This window comes from Staurois parvus, unplaced genomic scaffold (genome assembly GCF_062004578.1).
Source record: "Staurois parvus isolate SC_StPar_1 unplaced genomic scaffold, SC_StPar_1.0 ptg000172l, whole genome shotgun sequence".
Lineage (NCBI taxonomy): Eukaryota > Metazoa > Chordata > Amphibia > Anura > Ranidae > Staurois > Staurois parvus.
Window position 1 is genome coordinate 12,205,155 of NW_028317968.1, and position 17,427 is coordinate 12,222,581.

The 17,427-nt window shown below is 41.7% G+C and overlaps 1 protein-coding gene across 1 annotated transcript in view; it reads left to right on the top strand.

The window, feature by feature from the left end:
- Window positions 1-17,427, top strand: part of ELOA (elongin A) — a 67,038-nt gene that overhangs the window by 26,451 nt on the left and 23,160 nt on the right. The window contains exons 5-7 of the mRNA XM_089676694.1: window positions 8,311-8,419; window positions 9,458-9,619; window positions 12,019-12,116. Of these exons, the coding sequence (XP_089532820.1) occupies window positions 8,311-8,419; window positions 9,458-9,619; window positions 12,019-12,116 (369 nt within the window). The remainder of the gene's footprint in view (window positions 1-8,310; window positions 8,420-9,457; window positions 9,620-12,018; window positions 12,117-17,427) is intronic.

The window sequence follows — 17,427 nt, forward strand, 5'->3', positions numbered from 1 at the left end:
AAAGGAGCCAAACAACTATTTTGATAATAAATGACTTCATATGATCATCATCCTTCAATAAAAGAGCATTTTTTGGCATGATCAGTCATATTTTCAATATCAATGCCAAAATTTCACAATTTCTGCCAGGGTATGCAAACTTTTGAGCACAACTGTACATGCACACAAATGTATACATGAGTGCATACACATTGAAACAACTGCATAATATGCAAGTATTAGTTAAACACACAGTCATTATATACAGTTAGGTCCATATATATTTGGACACAGGCACAATTTTCATACTTATGGCTCTGTATGCCACCAGAATAAATTAAAACAAAACAATCAAATGAATTTGAAGTGCAGACTTTCAGCTTTAATTTAAGGGGTTGAATATAAATATCCATTTTCAGGGGCTCAAATGTAATTGGACAAATGAATATAATCCTAAATAAAATGTTGATTTTTAATATTTTGTTGAAAATCCTTTACTGGCAATGACTGTCTGAAGTCTGGAGCCCATGGACATTACCAAACACTGGGTTTCCTTCATTCTGTTGCTTTGCCAGGCTCTAACTGCAGCTGTCTTCAGTTGTTCTTTGTTTGTGGGTCTTTCTGCCTTTAGTTTTGCCTTCAGCAAGTGAAATGCATGCTCACTGGGGTTGAGATCAGGTGATTGGCTCGGCCATTGCAGAATATTCCACTTATTTTCCTTCAAAAGCCCATGGGTTGCTTTTGCAGTGTGTTTTGGATCATTGTCCATCTGTACTGTGAAGCGCCGTCCAATCAACTTTGCTGCATTTGGCTGAATCTGGGCTGACAGTATATCTCTAAACACTGCAGAATTCTTCCGGCTGCTTCTGTCTTCTGTCACATCATCAATAAACACCAAGGACCCAGTGCCACTGGAAGCCATGCATGCCCATGCCATCACATTGCCTCCACCATGTTTTACAGATGACGTTGTGTGCTTTGGATCATGAGTTGTTCGAAGCCTTCTCCATACTTTTCTTTTCTTCCTCATTCTGGTACAGATTAATGTTAGTTTCATCTGTCCAAAGAATGCTTTTCCAGAACTGTGGTGAACCCTCTGTATTTGCTTTTGTGAAGTCTTCTCTTGATTGTAGACTTTGACAATGATACGCCCATCTCCTGGAGAATGTCCTTCACTTGTCTGGATGTTGTGAATGGGTTTTTCTTTACCATAGAGAGGTTCCTGCGATCATCCACCACTGTTGTCTTCTGTGCACGTCCATGCCTTTTTATGTTGCTGAGCTCACCAGTGTGTTCTTCTTTCCTCAGAATGTACCAAACTGTTGATTTGGCCACTCCTAATGTTACTGCTATCTCTCTGATGGATTTGTTTAGTTATTGAAGCTTTACAATGGCCTGTTTCACTTGCATGGACAGCTCCTTTGAACGCATGATGTAGGTTCACAGCAATAGATTCCAAATGTAAACACCACACTTAGAATCAACTCCAGACCTTTTACCTGCTTAATTGATGAAGAAATAACAAAGGAGTAGCCCACACCTGGCCTTGAAACAGCTTTTGATTCAATTGTCCAAGTACTTTTGGTCCCTTGAAAAAGGGGGGATGGTTACTCTTAAGAGCTGTAATTCCTAAACCCTTCCTCCAATTTGGATAGCTATACCCTCAAATTAAACCTGAGAGTGTGCACTTTCAGCCCATATCCATTATATAACTATAGCTTCAATATGTTTTGGTAAATACCTGAAAAAATTTAAAATTCTGCCTGTGCCCAAATATATATGGACCTAACTGTACATACAGTATAATATGTATGCCAATACTAAACTAACAGACAATGTCTCAGTGTGAGATCTGTAAAAATCTAAGAGCAGAAGTAGTACAGGATTATAACTTTTTTCTTAACGGTTGAACTGGATGGACTTTTGTCTATTTTCAGCCAGACTAACTATGTAAATACAGTGGGGCAAAAAAGTATTTCGTCAGCCACCAATTGTGCAAGTTCTCCCACTTAAAAAGATGAGAGAGGCCTGTAATTGGCATCATAGGTAGACCTCAACTATGAGAGACAAAATGAGAAAAAAAATCCAGACAATCACATTGGCTGATTTGGAAAGAATTTATTTGCAAATTATGGTGGAAAATAAGTATTTGGTCAATATCAAAAGTTCATCTCAATACTTTGTTATATATCCTTTGTTGGCAATGACAGAGGTCAAACGTTTCCTGTAAGTCTTCACAAGGTTGGCACACAATGTTGCTGGTATGTTGGCCCATTCCTCCATGCAGATCTCCTCTAGAGCAGTGATGTTTTGGGGCTGTCGCTGGGCAACACAGACTTTCAACTCCCTCCAAAGGTTTTCTATGGGGTTGAGATCTGGAGACTGGCTAGGCCACTCCAGGACCTTGAAATGCTTCTTACAAAGCCACTCCTTCGTTGCCCGGGCGGTATGTTTGGGATCATTGTCATGTTGGAAGACCCAGTCACGTTTCATCTTCAATGCACTTGCTGATGGAAGGAGGTTTGCACTCAAAATCTCATGATACGTGGCCCCATTCATTCTGCCCTGTACATGGATCAGTCGTCCTGGTCCCTTTGCAGAGAAACAGCCCCAAAGCATGATGTTGCCACCCCCATGCTTCACAGTAGGTATGGTGTTCTTTGGATGCAACTCAGCATTCTCTCTCCTCCAAACACGACAAGTTGTGCTTCTACCAAACAGTTCTATTTTGGTTTCATCTGACCATATGACATTCTCCCAATCCTCTTCTGGATCATCCAAATGCTCTCTAGCAAACTTCAGACGGGCCCGGACATGTACTGGCTTAAGCAGGGGGAGACGTCTGGCACTGCAGTATCTGAGTCCCTGGCGGTGTAGTGTGTTACTGATGGTAGCCTTTGTTACGTTGATCCCAGCTCTCTGCAGGTCATTCACTAGGTCCCCCCCCGTGTGGTCCTGGAATTTTTTCTCACCGTTCTTGTTATCATTTTGACCCCACGGGGTGAGATCTTGCGTGGAGCCCCAGATCGAGGGAGATTATCAGTGGTCTTGTATGTCTTCCATTTTCTAATTATTTCTCCCACAGTTGATTTGTTCACACCAAACTGCTTGCCTATTGCAGATTTAGTCTTCCCAGCCTGGTGCAGGTCTACAATTTTGTTTCTGGTGCCCTTCGACAGCTCTTTGGTCTTCACCATAGTGGAGTTTGGAGTGTGACTGTTTGAGGTTGTGGACAGGTGTCTTTTATACTGATAACAAGTTCAAACAGGTGCCATTGATACAGGTAATGAGTGCAGGACAGAGGAGCCTCTTAAAGAAGAAGGTACAGGTCTGTGAGAGCCAGAAATCTTGCTTGTTTGTAGGTGACCAAATACTGATTTTCCACCATAATTTGCAAATAAATTCTTTCCAAATCAGCCAATGTGATTGTCTGGATTTTTTTTCTAATTTTGTCTCTCATAGTTGAGGTCTACCTATGATGCCAATTACAGGCCTCTCTCATCTTTTTAAGTGGGAGAACTTGCACAATTGGTAGCTGACTAAATACTTTTTTGCCCCACTGTATATTTTGCTATCTTTGATTAAAAGCAAAAATCAAAAACCAAAACACGCCAAAATCCAGTGAGCTCCTAACTGCTGTTTCTGCTGATTATTGTTAGAACTAAGAATAATGATATATATCTGTGGACTGCAGAAAACCTTCCACTGTGTTATTGAGGTGAGTTGTCCTATAGTTCTAACACACTACTGTCCTAGGGTGACAATGCTGATACTCCCTAGACAATGAGTGAATGTTGTCACCGTAAGACAGGAAGTTTGTTACCAGCAGGATTATTTGGTGAAAATAAAGAGGGGAAAAAAAAAAAACTAATATGGTCACATTGTTAACCTCTCTGAAGTAAAATTCTTACTGAATCCTATATTTTTGTGGCTAGTTGCTTCACAGTACTCTCCTTTGTTCCAAGTGATTCAATAAGCATCCTAATTTTGTTGTAGTGCTTCACAGGATCTGAGTTTGGTTTATTCTTGTGCTTTTAAAAAAAATGATTTTATTTCTGTGAACCTTACCCCCAGCTCCCACATATTGCCCTCTTAGAATGGTAATGTTGCTTGTGTTCCCTGTACTTCCCAATCATTGTGAACCTATTAAATCTGTGTGATATTAAAATACAATATGTGCTGTTTGAATATTGGATTGGCACAACACATCATGGGCATCTGATTAGTTCCCTTGGTTTTCTGTTGTTATTCCAGCACTTGTTAGGGTATCATATGCCTAATAGTGTTGTGCTATTTTGTATTTATGAATCAATCTGTATAGCTATCCTAAACTGGAATGTAATGTGTGGATAGAATTAGCAGGTTCAGTCACTCAGCAGCTTCTGCAATTCTGTACAGCAAATCCAACAGTAAACTAACCATAAGTGCTAGACATGTGGTCCAAGTGAGTATGCAGCAAGAGGCTATACTAGTACATCCAGATTTCCATATATCAGAATGTAATTTGTTCAACAAATGATAAAGCAGTGACCTGGTACCTAAAACGTAAATCCTCCATCCCTATTCAATATTCACAGTGGGGAAAATTAATTATTTGATCCCCTGCAGATCTAGTAAATTTGCCCACTTACAAAGAAATGAAGGTGTATTTTAAATGATGGAGACTAACAACCAAACATCCAGAAAAAACACATAATACAAATGTTATAACTTGAGTTGCAGTTCAGTGAGTAAAATAAGTATTTGACCCCCTACCAACCAACAATAATTCTGGCTCCCACAGACTGGCTATGTGCTCATGTGGTACACAGATTAGTCCTGTCAATTTAAGAAGGTGCTCCTAATGACAACATGTTGTGTATGAAAGACACCTGTCCACAGAATCTTTTTCTTTCATTCAAACCTCACCATCATAGGCAAGTCCAAAGAGCTGTCAAAGGATGTCAGGGACACATTTGTAGACCTGCACAAGGCTAGGATGGGCTACAAGACCATCAGCAAGAAGCTGGGTGAGAAAGAGACAACTGTTCGAGCAATTATTCGCAAACGGAAAAAATACAAATATCAATCAATTGCCCTCAGTCTGGAGCTCAAAGATTTCGCTTCATAGGGTAAGGATGATCATGAGAAAAATAAGGAATCAGCCCAAAACTACACGGGAGGAGCTTGTGAATGATCTCAAGGCAATTTGGACCACAGTCAGCAAACAAACCATTGGTAACACAAAACACAAGCATGGATTGAAATTCTACAGCTCCCTCAAGGTCCCCTTCCTCAAGAAGGCACATGTACAGGCACGTCTGAAGTTTGCCGATTAACATCTAAATGATTCAGAGAAGTATTGGGAGACAGTGCTGTGGTCAGATGAGACCAAAATTAGGCTTTTTGGTATTAACTCAACTTGCTGTGTTTGGAGGAAGAAAAATGCTGACTATGACCCCAAGAACATCATCCCTACAGTCAAGTCCATTATGCTTTGGGGCTGTTGCTCTGCTAAAGGTACAGGCTGACTTCGCCACATTGGGGGGTCAATGGACAGGGCCATGTATTGTAAAATCTTAAATATATATAGTAGAGGTGTAGCGCTAAAAAATCCAAATAAAACAGATAAGTATGCCAATATGTCCACAGATATTATTTAAAAACGTATGTCAGACCATAAACGGATAAAACGTCTGATATAACAGCAGATGAACTTGCGACTCCGACCAAAAGTGAAAAATGCGCACTCACCGGAAGCGCATAGATAATGCGCATATATATCCTCAAGGTATAATGGTCAATCCGGTGTACTTTTCCTCATGGTGCAGTCATCAAGCCGTTAAGGAAGCGTTTGAATCCACTGGTTCCGGGGATCCTCCTTAAGATTGGTGGGATAATCAGCCTGGATAAGGATCTCCAATTCCTCCGGATATGCTGGGTACTAACTGCTGCCTGTGGGCTTAAAAGCTCCAAATAGGAGCCACAAAAGAGGTGCCCATAGTGTAGTATATTAAATAACTTTTATTGGTAGTACCACAAGAGACAGATAGGGTATAGTGATGAGCAAATAAATATCACTATACCTCCATTAAAATGGCCGCCTGGGCTCCCTTGTAGCAAGTGTTGTCATGTGCTGTCTGGTTCCTCCTGAGGCCTTTCGTGCAATGGCACTTCTTCAGAGGGCGAACCGACGTCGGTTCGGCTGATTATCCCACCAATCTTAAGGAGGATCCCCGGAACCAGTGGATTCAAACGCTTCCTTAACGGCTTGATGACTGCACCATGAGGAAAAGTACACCGGATTGACCATTATACCTTGAGGATATATATGCGCATTATCTATGCGCTTCCGGTGAGTGCGCATTTTTCACTTTTGGTCGGAGTCGCAAGTTCATCTGCTGTTATATCGGACATTTTATCCGTTTATGGTCTGACATACGTTTTCAAATAATATCTGTGGACATATTGGCATACTTTATCTGTTTTATATGGATTTTTTAGCGCTACACCTCTACTATATATATTTATTACTGTTGAGTGTTTGGTACCTCTTGGTGTTTTAGCGGCTGTTTTTTAGGAGCGCTCACTTCTTACCAATTTTTTCTATTGTAAAATCTTGGATCAGAACCTTCTTCCCTTAGCCAGAACATTGAAGATTAGTCGTGGATGGGTCTTCCAGCATGACAATGACCAGGACTTTTTTTTCAGAGGGAACGTAGTTCCGGCACCTCCAGCACTGCATGTATGTAATGGCAAGGGGTGCTTGGTGTGCTGAAGGGCATATTGGTGCTTGCTGCTGGGGGATCCATTGTCAATGGAGGGGATCTATTTTTGCGTGGTGGTCTATTGCTGCTGGAGAGGGATATATTGTTGCTGGGAGATCAATTGTTGCTGGAAGGGATCTACTTTTGAGGGAGATCTATTGTTTGCTGATGGGAGATCTGTTGTTGCTGCTGGGGGTCTATTGCTGGGGTGGCATTTTGTTGCTGTGAGAATCTATTGTTGCTAGGGGGGAGGGGCTATTTTTGCTAGCTGCAGGGGATCTATTTTACTGCTTTCTTATAATTTGCAAATTTAATACAAAATGATACTTGACCCCGTATTCTCAAAAAAGGAGCTCTAATGGGAGGTGGGTAGGGGGTAGAACGACAGTGCTCAGAGGTGGCTATGAGGTGGAAATGGGGAGACTCAAAAGGGTGGGAGTTCCTGCACATATTCTCCAAGAAAAAAAGCCTTGACAATGACCCAAAACATACCACCAAGGCAACAAAGGAGTGGCTCAAAAAGAAACACATTAAGGTCATGGAGCAGCCTAGCCAGTCTCCAGACCTTAATCCTATTAAAAATTTATGGAGGGAGCTGAAACTTCGAGTGACAGCCAAGAAATCTTAGGGATTTAGAGAAGATCTATAACGAGTGGACCAAAATCCCACCTGAGATGTGTGCAAACCTGGTAACCAACTACAAGAAACATCTTACCTCTGTGCTTGCCACCAAGCACTAAGTCATGTTTTATTTGGGGATCAAATACTTATTTTACTCACCAAACTGAAACTTAATTTATAACATTTGTATCACGTGTTTTATTTGGATTTTTGGTTGATATGCTGTCTTTATCGTTTAAAATACACCTATATTAAAAACTGTAAACACTGCATTTCTTTGTAAGTGGGCAAACGTACAAAATCTGCAGGAGATCACATAATTTTCTCCCACTGTATACAATACAAACAATAGTTTTGCCCCTGGGAGTTTAAATGAGGCATGACATATAGCTGGGTTATTTATTATAAATTTATTGGAACAAAACGTGAATTTGTTAATACATATATCAGAGTACATACATTGAGAATAATAAATTGGTTCTTATATCTGACAAGCATCAACAAAAAGTTTACAATTCTGAAAATAATCTACATTAGCACATGTTCCCAGCATGTGACGTCATTGTACCGAAAAGTAGTGCGAAAACGTGCACCACATCATCACGTTTTTTGTGGGATGTGGCCCTGGCACCATTTTGCCTGCATGGACAGTGGACTTATATGGTTGGGACTAGGTCCCATTACCTATGGGCATACATGGTGTTGAAGGTTGCAGGCCTTGTTTGCCTTGCAACCACTGCCCTTTCACAGCCCACCACTCCAGTGAGCGCAGATACAGCATTGTACTGATACTGCATCCACGTAGGTAAGTATAATTGGGCAAAAATAAATCCCACACTTCTAACTTATGATTTTTCTTCTTTTTTGGTCTTTTTTTTTCACTTTTGATTTGTAGTTATTTATGTATTGTATAAAATTTAATTTGTGTTGCTGTAACTTATATTCTATATGTATTATGATGCAGATAGACCAGGTTCCGGTTTTACCTGACATTCCGCTACCTATGATCCAGCCAAATTATCGTCCTCTTCCTTCAATTGAACCTGTTCAGTTCCCACCTCACAAGAGGAAAGGTAACATAGAATAATGGTGTAGCTAAATGAAAATAAGTTTGCATTTGTGATGAGTATAAATGTATTATCGGGGCTTCTTTTCAGTGGGAGCGTAGGGGAACGCAGTTCATGCACCACCAGCACTGAATGAATGTATGTAATTGCAAGGGGTGTTGGGAGTGTGCTGGAGGGTCTGTTGATGCTGGGGGATCTACTTTCACTGGTGGGGGTATATTTTTGTGTGGGGGGTCTATTGTTGCTGAGTAGATCTATTGATGGGGGGGGGCGACAATGTTGCTGGGAGGAATCTGCTGTTGAGGGGGAGGTCTACTGCTGCTGGGAGATCTGTTGTTGCTGCAGGGGTCTTTGGTTGCTGGGGTGGTATTTTGTTGCTGAGGGGGGGTCTGTTTTTGTGTGGGGAGGTCCTATGTTGCTGGGGTGGGGTCTATAGTTGCTGGGGGGTCTACTGATGCTGGGGTGGGCTCTATTGCTGCTCACTGCAGGGTACCTAATTTACTGTCTTTCTTGTTACAAACAAATTCCATACAAATTACAGAAAATGATAGTTGGTTCTGTGTTCTCTAAAAGGGGCGGTACTGAGAGGTGGGTAGGAGGTGGAACCAAGGAACAGTGCTCAGAGGTGGGTAGGGGGTGGAACCAAGAAACAGTGCCCAGAGGTGGATAGGGGGTGGAACCAAGGAACAGTGCTCAAAGATGGGAAGGAGGTAGAACCAAGGAACATTGCTCAGAGGTGGGTAGGGGGTGGAAACAAGGAACAGTGCTCAAAGATGGGAAGGAGGTAGAACCAAGGAACATTGCTCAGAGGTGGGTAGGGGGTGGAAACAAGGAACAGTGCTCAGAGGTGGGTAGAGGATGGAACCAAGGAATGGTGCTCAAAGATGGGTAGGAGGTAGAACCAAGGAACGGGACTCAGAGGTGGGTAAGGTGCGGAGGCTAAAGGTGACTCAGGCGGGGGGAGTTCCTGCACCTATTCCCTGAGAAAAAATGCCCTGTGTATTGTAAATAAAAACCTTATTTCTGTATTTCTTCCTTTTTTAGCTCCACTTTTGTCTTTTACTGAAGAAGACGAGGGTGCTGGATTCACAGGCCGCAGATTAAACTCCAAAATGCAGGTGTATTCTGGATCTAAAACTGCCTATTTGCCTAAGATGATGTCCCTTTATGAACAGTGTATCCGTGTTCTGGCTAATAACATAGACTGTGAGTACTGTGGGAAGTTACTTATGATGTATTGGAGCATTATAGAGAGGTCTACGTACGGCTTTTTTGGAAACACAGATAATATAAGTCTGGGAAATTAATGTTTTGTTCTGAAGGCATGAGGGTGCCTTGAAAGAGTAACTTCAGGCAAAGCTTATACATTTTTGAAATGGCACCTTCAGCATCTAAAAATACCAATTATCCTGTTTAGCAACCTCATTGCACAGATGATGGAGTATTTCTATTGAAAAATTAGGCTTTTTTATCACTCGCTTTTTATCTTGCTTGTACCCATTTTAACTGTGGGCATGTGAAACTAGTGCTGGGTAATGTTACTCTTTCCCCACCCTTTGTTAAATGTGAAATCTCGTGCATGTGCACTAACCACACATAGTCTGTTTGAAGAAAAAAAAAGTCCATCTAGTTCACATGCTGTGGCCGCGCCTGTGCAATAAGCAAAATGCCTCCAGTCCTTTGTATACACGATGCTATAGCAGCAGCAGCAGAGGAAGTTCGCTGCTCTTGCTATATTATACTTTAGTATCTTCTGCAAACTCTCACCCTCATTCACTCGTCCTCTGTTCTCCTTCCCTCACTGAAAATCTCTTGAGAGAATAAAAAAATTTTGAAGACTTCTGGGATTAACCACCTCCTGTCCGGCCGTTGTATATAAATGGCCGGACAGTGGCAGTGCAGGGTCGGGTGGCCATTTATAAATGGCCTCCCTGCACCCTGCTTGTGCGCGCTCCTTGGTGCCCGCTGTGTCCTCCGGACACAGTGGAACACCGATTGTCGTACGGGACCTCTGTACGAGGTCCCGATCATGTGATCACTGATTGGCCAATCAGTGATCACATGCAGAGTAGTAAGCAAGATGTCACTTCTGACATCATGCTTACTATGTGTAAAATCTGTGAATGATCACAGAGGTCACATGGTACAAGGCTATTCACAACATCCTTGTACCATGTGACAAGCTGTGACCAATCACAGCTCACACAGTAGTTCTCAATGGCTGCAAGAATGCAGCCAGAGAGAAGGAGAAATGATTGCTTTTACATCCATAAAGGCTGTAAGTGTAAAAAAAAAAAAAAAACTTCATCACCCCCCCACAAGTAGTACAGTGTCACCATGGTGACACTGTACTGCTAGGGTGACAGTATGTAAAACCCCCCCAAAAAAACCCTTAAATAATATAAAAAAAATAATGTAAAAAAAATGTTTAAAAATTATAATTTTTGGTTATAAACTAATTAGGTTTATTTTTTTTTTTTTTACTAAAAAGATAACGGAATACATTTTGCCCAAGATTTATGATGAAAGTTTATTATTTGCAAAATTTTATAAGGAAAAACACTTTTTTTCAAAATTTTTGGACTTTTTCATTTACATAGCAAAAAAAATAAAAATCCCAGTGGTGAATAAATACCACCAAAATAAAGATTTATCTTTCTCAAAAAAAAAAGCTAAAAAATTCATATGGGTACAGTGTTGCATGACCGCGCAATTGTCATTCAAAGTGTGATAGCACTGAAAGCTGAAAATTGGCCTGGACAGGAATGGGGTAAAAGTGTCTGGACCTGAAGTGGTTAATGACAACAATATCCCAGGAGTGAACGGGACTAGAGCTTCCTAGGCAAATTACATAAGACTGGAATCACTGAAAAAATATTTAGAGACTGAAATTTTTAGTTTTTAATGCATTAATATTAAAGTATGAGGAGACAATTCAAATAGAAAATACTTAAACTGATGATCCCACTTTAATGCGGTGGTAAACCACACCAAGAAAAAAAAAGGGGCCCCACGCTGTTTAAGTCGTAATGTGCTAGTATGCAGTGCATACTAACACATTATGATAGACTTACCTGAAAACTAAGCGATCCAGTGACCTGCTGTTACGGGAACCGACACTTCCATCTTCAGTTGTCTTCCTTCCTGCATGGCCGAGCCGTAATGACATCACTCCACGCATGAGCACGGGAGACACGGCTACGGCACAGAACTCTAAAGGAACGACATGAGTATGCTGTTTCTTTAGAGTGCATGTGCCAGTGACATCACCACCTGCTGCTAAAGTAAATATCTCCTAAACGGTGCTAATCTAGATATTAACTGTACCAATAGGTAAACCTTGTTGTAGGCTTACCTATAGGTAAAAATCTACAATGTGACTTTACTACCAAAGTAGATGTGATGATCTGAGATCTTCACCTTCGCACTGCTTTCACAGCCACTCTGAACATCTGCTTATCTCTGTGATGAGTAGAAGTTACTGTAGCTGACATAGGCTCATGTATTAGCAGCCTAATAATGTATACATTTTCCACATAAACTGTTACACATTGCAAGCCTTTTCATTTCTCACTTTATATATTATTTTACACTTTCTTTTTCAGCTATCTATGAAGTAGGAGGTGTACCATATTCAGTGCTTGAGCCAGTTTTGGAGAAATGTACCCCAGAGCAGTTGTACCGGATTGAAGAATGTAATCATGTGAGTGTTTTCTTGAGTACATTTTAGATTATACTATGCAAGCTAGTAATAGAGCACATAGAATAATGGGTATGGTGGAAGCTTTTTCTGAGCATAAAAAAATGTTCAATCAACAAAGGAAACAGAAGTCTGAAAGGAAGCAAACAATTATGTATGAGATGAACTTTGTATTTATTCTTGTGTTTTTCTTTTTTTTTTTTTTCTTTTTTTTTTTACAATGTCGGGGTAATTGATACATGCACACAAAGTGGAGAGGAGTGGATCACCAGGTGGATTTATTTAAATAGGCAGGTTAGAGCAACAAAAATGCCTTGAATATGATCTTCAGGTCCACTGTGTAAAGGACAAACCTAGCATAATTTTTATTCCTCAGAATTTTTTCATCAATAAACTCTTTTCTACATTGCTGCTAGAGCTGGTCTCTTTCATTGCAGCTATCCAGCTTGGCTTTGGAGTGCCAAGCTCAGACCTTGATGGACTGGACATTGCAGGGATAGCCTGGGAGTGACTTTCAGGCATTGGGTTCCACATAGGGCACTCTCTAGCCTATGTTCTGGTAACACATTAGCTGCTGAATTTTTTCTAGGCTCAGAGTTGTTGGTATTATCTCAGTGCCTGCTCTGCATCTGAAGTCTCACTCCGTGACTAGGCTGGTTAGTTTGTGTCCTGATAGCTACCCCATTTACAATTATTAATCATTCCCTTTCAATGCTCTGCTTTCGGCCAGCTTCCAACACAGAAGGAATTTATGATATGGGACTGAGCACTGACATCATTCGAATGGGTGCTGTGTTGTGCTTGCACTCTTTCCTGCCATACAGCTTCAAGGAAGCATCTCCCCACTTGCTCTCATGTGCAAAGAGCCATGTTGAACTCCGATCTTCTGTTTATTCCTGCTGCCTGCCTACAGTTACTTAGGTCTTCTCTGGCCATCTGATCCTCATCTGCTACCAGATGGTTTGTTTTGTGAGAACTTGAGGTTTTTCTCCATACTATGAGTCTTAACCACTTGCCCTGCGGAGGATTTACCCCCTTCCTTACCAGGTCATTTTTTTACTATTCGGGCTGCTCTATTTCAGTTGGTAATTGCGTGGTCATGTCCCCCTTTTTTTTTTCTTTTTTGTCACACAAATAGAGATTTCTTTTGGTGGTATTTGATTGCCACTAGGATTTTTCTTTTTTGTGATATAAATGAAAAATTTAGAAAAAAAAACTGACATTTTCTACTTTCTGTTATAAAAAGTATCCAATAAACTCACATTTTAGTCATAAATTAAATGATATTACTCACACATGCCATAGGTATATGTGGAAGCACACCCCAGAACACATTCTGTTACTTCTCCCAAGTATGGAGATACCACATGTGAGGGACATTTTGGCAGCCCAGAAAGAATACATTTTTGTTTTTCTTTCTTTTCCAAAAATGACAATCTGCAAAATACTCACCATGGCCCTTACCAAATACCTTGGAGTGTCTATGTTTCAAAAAGGGGTCATGTGGGGAAGGGGGAGCGGGTGCTTCTACTATGCTGGCATTTCAGAGCCAACATTAGAAGCTTATGCCACACATCACTCACTCTAACCACTTGAAAACCAAGCCTTTTCTAACACTTTTTCTTTCCTTACTGTTTTTTTTTTCTTTTTACACTGTGCCTTAACTTTTTTTTTTTTTTTTTCTTCTTGGATCACTTTTATTATCACTGGGAATGTGAATATCCCTCATGATAGCAATAAGCAGTGACAGGTACCCTTTTTTTTTTTTTTTTTTTTTTTTTTTTTTAGAAATCTGGGGTGTAATAGACTCTAGATCTCTCCCTTAAACATCTGATCACACCAAGATCGGTGTGGTCAGATGCTTTCCAAATTTTAAAATGGCGCTGTTTATATCCAACAAAATAAGTGCTTATAGCTTCTGGTTTCCTAGACTATAGAGATGATTGGAGCCATTCTGGTCTAGTCGGCGGAACTGCTGGCTGCATTCCCAGGTTCCCTCCCCCTGGATGGGAGAGCCTGAGAAAGCTGCGGAGGAGGGGGGACATGGTGGGGAACGTCCCTTCCCGCTGCTTGTAAAAGCGATCTATTGATTGATTAGCCTCTAGGATTGCTTTTACATGAAAGCTGACCACCAGCAGAAAAAAATGATACCAGGATGATGCCTGTAGCTGCAGGTATAACCACTCAGTCCACTCAGTCCAGCAACGTACCAGTACATTTTTTGTTGGGCATATATGTAACAGCAGAGAACACAGGCATATGATTAATCGGGTCTGTGAAGGGCCCCCCTGCGTTGGTACAGGCAGAGCGACATACCGGTACGTCACTTTGCCTGCAGCTGTTGTCCATCCGCAGTAAACTTACTGTGGGCAGTTGGCAAGTGGTTAAAGTGGTTGTAAACCCTTACATGTACCCAGTGAAGTGACCGGCCTCAGGTGATATACAGAGATTAAACAAATCCTCCTACATAAATTGAACCTGTCTATCTGTATTTTCTCTACATCCACACAGTGCAGAATTTACACAAGCTCTCTCACTTCTGAAAAGCAGGGGGTGGGGAGATGAATTTTCAGTCGGTGAGGAGAGTTCTGAGAGCTGATTGGAGGGATGGGACACAGCACCTCCAAACAGCACAGAGGAACAGAGCTGAAGCTGTCAATCACAGGCTGTGTCCTCCATTGTGTCAACATTTTTCTCTTGGTGTCAGGAAAACTCCTCAGAAGTGATTTAAGCTGATAGCAGAAAAATGAGGCAGCAGACATAAATGCACTTGCTAAGTGCACACTATAGAAGGATATGCTTTGATCATATTCCATGTCTGAGGTTTACAACCAATTTAAAGCCCAAATCCGGGAAACTTAAAAATTATCCTGTAATGCAATGCTGGATGCAATAACTAAAAGCAAGTCATATACACACAATAGTCACACACAGGTACGTTTTAACCAGCATTTACACCATTAATTATTCTAAGCATGTGAAAGACCCACTACCTGATGAACACCTGCCCTGGCACATCATAGCATTCACTCGGCACTCAAAGAAATAACAGCATCCAACTGCAATATTCTTGCACTGTCAAAACCTCCACTTTTTATTATGACACAACACACAGGAGGATATATCTTATAGTCATCACAATCTGCATAATAACGCACACCAATAATAATGTGAGCATTACAGCATGAAATAGACACATAATTTGACAGCATCACAGCATAGAATTAATACATTACCAAAGCTATGGGAAGACGGGAAGGAACAGGCCCCATCGGAAACACAATGCACAAGGGGTCGCGGGGAAGCCGTAAATGTGACTAATCGATGAGCCCATATAGGCTTGGCTGCATAGGAAGGCTGCTCCCAATGGATCCTACTTAAGCTCCTTGTTTTTAAACCCTTTTTTTGCCAGCTTTCCCGAAGTGGGCGGGCGCCACACCCACTCTAGGAGGAGCTAGTAGAAAAGTTCCTTGAGGATAACAGAGTCAAGCTCAGCCACTACACTGAACAAACAACGTTATCTAAGAATAGCACACATTTGCTTCAAATCAGCTTCCTATCTACCCTAAACTTAAAGATATTTAACTTCTCAAACAAGTAGACCTCTTTAATTGCACAAACAAGTTCTTATCTAATTTAAGCAGTCGTAACACAAACACGTTCTATCCCAGAAACACTCCTTATTTGCTTTAAGCAGTCTAATATCTTGTGACTCTGTTCCTTGGGCCTAGAGAAATGACAGCAATGTCTCATGCTCCTGGCATCTGGGCAACGGTGATTCATTGTAAAAATTACCCAAGAAACAAAGGGTCCAAGGCCAACACATTTCATAGGCATTACAGATCCCTTTCAGTCTGGCTGTGCCCATACTGCAAGGGTTAACTGCTTGTTTAGTTTAGGGAAGAGTTCTTTCGCACTTTAACTTACTTGATCCTTTGCTTCCCCGGCAGATGCGCTTCCCTATGCTTCAGTGGTGGACTGGCCCTTTGTAACCATGTCAAGTGCAGGGCTATTGGCCCTGCATTGGTCTGCAGGGACCAGTCTAGCAATGTGAAGGATCGGGTAAATAGACCCTTTTTTCTGTATCCCCTAGACCTAAAGAAGCTATTAAACCTTGCAGTGCAGGGTCAAGGGGGGCTGGGCAAGGTGTAGTCCTGAAAAAAAGCAAAAAATGGCGCACTCTCCTCATGCATTACCGTGATAAAAAAGGATTTATTAAAAATTACAAAAGTATATACTCACAAACCAAGGGTCATGTAAACAAACCAGAAACCAAATGTGACAGTCCCAGAAAATAGTGGCCCTGCAACAGGCTATGCGAACGCATTTCGGGAGTCGAACTCCCTTCCTCAGAGCTGAAACCCCTAGACATGTTGGAAGCCTATATATAGGAGAGCAAAATGTAGTAAGAGGTCAACTGAGCAAAACATGTGAGAGGCCAAAAAGACAACACCCCCTCCAAGTGACCACCCAGCTGATAGGTCAGCCAGTGGGGAGGAAAGGGATAATGTGACCATGGTGCCAGTCATCTGTGACCAAATCGACTGCCATAAAAAGTTCATAATGCTGTTAGTAATGAGGATATCAAATTATCAATATAGGTATATGAAAATGGAGAGAACCAGGAAGGACTTACTGTAACGCCAAGTTGTGGGCTGGAAAAACATAAATGAGAGTCAGTGTAAATGGCGTCCTCCACGTGTGTACAGACGCCGGGAGCTCAAGCTGTATATTGGCTGTCCCTCTACATCAGTGGTTCTCAACCTTTCTAATGCCGCGACCCCTTAATACAGTTCCTCATGTTGTGGTGACCCCCAACCATAAAATTATTTTCATTGCTACTTCATACCTGTAATTTTGCAGTGGGAGGAGTAGTGCCATGTCATTGGTGTCAGTGGAAGGAGTAGTGCCCCATCACTGATGTCAGTGGGATGAATAGTGCCCCATTGTTGGTATCAGTGGGAGGAATAGTGCCCCATCGTTGGTATCAGTGGGAGGAATAGTGCCCCATCACTGATGTCAGTGGGATGAATAGTGCCCCATCACTGGTGTCAGTGGGAGGAATAGTGCCCCATCACTGATGTCAGTGGGATGCATAGTGCCCCATCGTTGGTATCAGTGGGAGGAATAGTGCCCCATCACTGATGTCAGTGGGATGAATAGTGCCCCATCGTTGGTGTCAGTGGGAGGAATAGTGCCCCATCGTTGGTGTCAGTGGGAGGAATAGTGCCCCATCGTTGGTGTCAGTGGGAGGAATAGTGCCCCATCGTTGGTGTCAGTGGGAGGAATAGTGCCCCATCGTTGGTGTCAGTGG